At 33.4% G+C, this 3520-nt stretch overlaps 1 protein-coding gene across 1 annotated transcript; it reads right to left on the reverse strand.

Moving 5' to 3' along the window:
- Positions 1-333: 333 nt before the first annotated feature.
- On the reverse strand, positions 334-3144 carry LOC104095773 (cinnamoyl-CoA reductase-like SNL6). The gene is made up of 5 exons (XM_009601971.4): positions 2943-3144; positions 2683-2843; positions 1774-1968; positions 631-962; positions 334-529 (listed from the first exon to the last, which is right to left on the reverse strand). The coding sequence occupies exons 1-5, from the start codon at positions 3073-3075 to the stop codon at positions 397-399; spliced, it is 954 nt and encodes a 317-aa protein (XP_009600266.1). The 5' UTR covers positions 3076-3144; the 3' UTR covers positions 334-396.
- Between the last annotated feature and the right edge of the window lie 376 nt (positions 3145-3520).

Raw genomic sequence — 3520 nt, forward strand, 5'->3', positions numbered from 1 at the left:
GCATTGATAGCAAATCTCTCTTACTTTTCCCAGCTAGCTAGCTCAAATTGGACTTGCAAGTAAATGATTAGACTTAAAGCAACCACCACTAGGTTGCAGAAAAAAACCAACTCACAATTCACATGGTGTCACGTAAATTGTTGTTTTCCTATTATTATTGACTTCTCTACCCAAACATGATTAAATGCTTTGCATTTAGCCATTTACGTGTTTTTCCCTTTTATTACCTTTTCTTTTTCTCCTATTACACCCAAGAGGTTCGGTGTTGGGAAGTGAGGTCGGGGAAACTTTACATCATTGTCATCAAATTTAAAAAATATATATGAACCACTATGAAGGGAAGGTTACCATATTTCATGTCTAATGGAATTATATATGTATAATCAATTTGCAGTTTCATGATAAACAAACATCTTGAACATTTACATTTTGGTTCATCTGAGACTGGCATCCTTTAAAGTCAACCATAAGCTTATTCAGTTTCTTGTTGCTGATCCTCTGTTGGATTATCCTTGTGTCATTCTCCATACTATCATATGCAAAAGAAAAAAAAAGAAAAGAAAAATGTTACGTAATGTACATATTATGTAATATGTGAAAGAATTGAAATAATTTAAATGAGGCATATACCTTTGAGGGGAAGAAGGCAAAGGGGACAACATTTTGGCAAGGTGAAAAGCATCTTGTTGTTGGTTAATGATGTGATTGAAGCACAAATATCGACCGTAGGTTGCTATTTCTTCATAGACACAAATGTGGGCATCGACCAAGAAATCAAGATCGACAGTCACAAACACACCATCTTCGTACATCTCAGCTGCTCCTTTGAGGTAAGGATTTGAGATTGTTAAGTCAGGACCCATTAACAGTCCTGCATTTATAGTAACCATGTTGATTCCTCTGTCCATTGCCAATGCCCAAGCTGTCTTCTCTGCTAATGTTTTCGACATAGCATGCCACAGCTGTACATTTTCAAACCAAAACTACTTATCATTTTCTGTAAGCAATTCTATGATAGTTTGAATTTTGCATTTAGTAAGTAGGTTTTACTTAAGGGAGCCTTGGAGCAACGGTATAGTTGTCTTCGAGTGACCTATAGGTTACTGGTTCGAGCCGTGGAATTAGCCCCTACGTGCATCAGGATAGGTTGTCTATATCACACTCATTGGGTACGGCCTTTTCCGGATCCTGCGTAAACACGAAATACTTTGTGCACCGACTGCTTCTTTTCTTTAATTAATAAGTAATAGCTTGTAGCACTTCAAGTATTCCTTTTTCTTTTATTATAAAATCATTCACTTAGAAATAACTGACCGTGTAAAATAATTTTTACACTATTAAGTTACCTAAAATATTAATCCTATTAGAAATAACGGTTCATATTAAGTAGTGGAGTATTAATTAGTATCCTAACGAATAAGGCAGGTGACGTGTCAGTATATATACACCGTGTAGGTAGGTAAAAATAATAATTTATATGTATATATATTATGTATTGACTCCCCTTAATTTTCTGATATATTTATTTTTATATATTTTGACACCCCTTAATGAAAATTCTGCCTCCGCCATTGTAACGTGTTATAGCATATTAGAATACATAGATAATATAAAGGGAATACATTATTCGTTTTGCAAATCACGTTTTAACCATTTAACTGTCATCCTCTGCATGCAAATAGGGCGGTGGATTTATTTCAAAACAGTAGTAAAAGGTAAAAATAAGGAAGAGAAAAAACACATGATAAGTATGCATAATACTATATATCACACCTTGAATTTACGACAAAAGTTGATGTCAGTCCAATGTCTCTCATCAAGATAACCCGTGGATGCAGATTCTTTGTCGTGTCCCCAAATAATTGCAGTTGCAGAGGAAGTAAACACAACTTTTTCTATGGTGTCTGTTTGTGCGCATGCTTCCAATACATTATGTGCTGCCCTCACCTCCACTTCTGCCATATCTTCCTGTCATCGTACACTCTTTTTTGTTAGTTCCTATTAACTAACCAAATAATGTTTGACCTATGCTAGTATCTGCCTAACAAAACATGTAACCCACATACACAATACAGGGATCTGTTAATAATTAGATTCTGTAATTTTTCTTTAATTACCACAAGCTGACAGCAGTAAATAGTTAGACATATATCGTACGAGCAGGGATAAGATTATGTATTTTGATCACTAGATTCATTTTATACATATAAACAATATAAATACTTTTGGATACTATATATCAGAGCGATTGGACTGATTATAGCAAGTCATCACTATATATTTTTTTTTTTCAGATTTTCACTTTACCGTATCAAACTTGCTACAAAAAGATTTTATACTATAACTGTAATTTACCAGATTATAGCATGTCCTACTATATTTTTAATTCAGTTTAGTATATCAAACTTACTATGAAAAGTTATCTATTGTTATGCACAAATTTTATCTAATAGTGAAGAAAAAATTATACACGGTAAGATGCATAGAACTTAAACTCATTGTCATTAGTTACCACGGCCAGACAAGAGTATTTAATGATCACAAAATCCTTGATGGCACAAAATATAGACATAAGTAACATTGACTTATTCCAGACAGTAAAATACCAAGTTACAAGGCATGCTAGCTGTAGAAATTAATTTAGAAAATCAATAAAGAGCTAATTAAGAAGAGTATGCTTACATCGTAAGTGGGATAATCTGAAAGAGGCTCAAACGAGTAGAATAAACCAGAACAACCCTTTAAAGCAGTAAGTATGCTATGGTAATCAAAAGGGTCCGACTCGAAAATCTTCAATTTCTTCTTATGATCACATTCAATTCCCTTCAACGACAACGACTCCCCTAATGAATATATCATAACTCGTTAATTAGTCGTAAATAAAGAAGAATATTAATGGAAGAAGGAAATTATAACGAGTAAGAATATACTGAAGCTCTAACCATGATTTTGAACTGCAGCATGAACTGTGTAACCTCTCTTGAGAAGACGCTTTACTAACTTTGTACCTAATCGACTGGAAGCGTCCATTACACATATAGTATTGAATATGCAATTATAAGAAGCTGGAGCCATGTAAAGAAGATTAATATTTGCAACTTAGAAGGCAACTTCTATGTGTGTGAGAGGAAAGTATATATCTCAAGTAAACTTGGGGTCCGTATATAAAGCAAAGTGAAAGAGAAGCTTAGCTAACGAGATGGGCCCAGCCAGACCTATAATAGGAGGAATTTTTTTTTTTTTTTTTTTTTGGTTCTAAGTGGACTCATAAATACTTATAAGTGAACCACTATAATGATGTACAATGAAATAACGACTACGTAACTCCATCCTTATCCACGTAATGAGGCAAGGTTGAGAGAACGTCAAAGTGTTTAATTTTACTACTATAAATTATTATACTATTAATAAGTCAAAATATTTAAGAAAAATGTGATCTAAGAAGATTAACCTCTTCATTCCCTAAATAATAATGTTGTTACAAAAATTGAAATAAAAGAAGTATTAGCTTTAAGTGAGC

The sequence above is a fragment of the Nicotiana tomentosiformis genome, chromosome 6, assembly GCF_000390325.3.
Source record: "Nicotiana tomentosiformis chromosome 6, ASM39032v3, whole genome shotgun sequence".
In the NCBI taxonomy this organism is placed as follows: domain Eukaryota; kingdom Viridiplantae; phylum Streptophyta; class Magnoliopsida; order Solanales; family Solanaceae; genus Nicotiana; species Nicotiana tomentosiformis.

Excerpts from the sequence above, each read along its gene's own strand:
- LOC104095773 (XM_009601971.4), bottom strand. The coding sequence starts at position 3,075 with ATGGCTCCAGCTTCTTATAATTGCATATTCAATACTATATGTGTAATG. Across the intron at positions 1,969-2,682 it reads CAGATTATCCCACTTACGAT|GAAGATATGGCAGAAGTGGA; the intron begins GTAAGCATACTC and ends GTACGATGACAG. Across the intron at positions 963-1,773 it reads ACTTTTGTCGTAAATTCAAG|CTGTGGCATGCTATGTCGAA; the intron begins GTGTGATATATA and ends GAAAATGTACAG.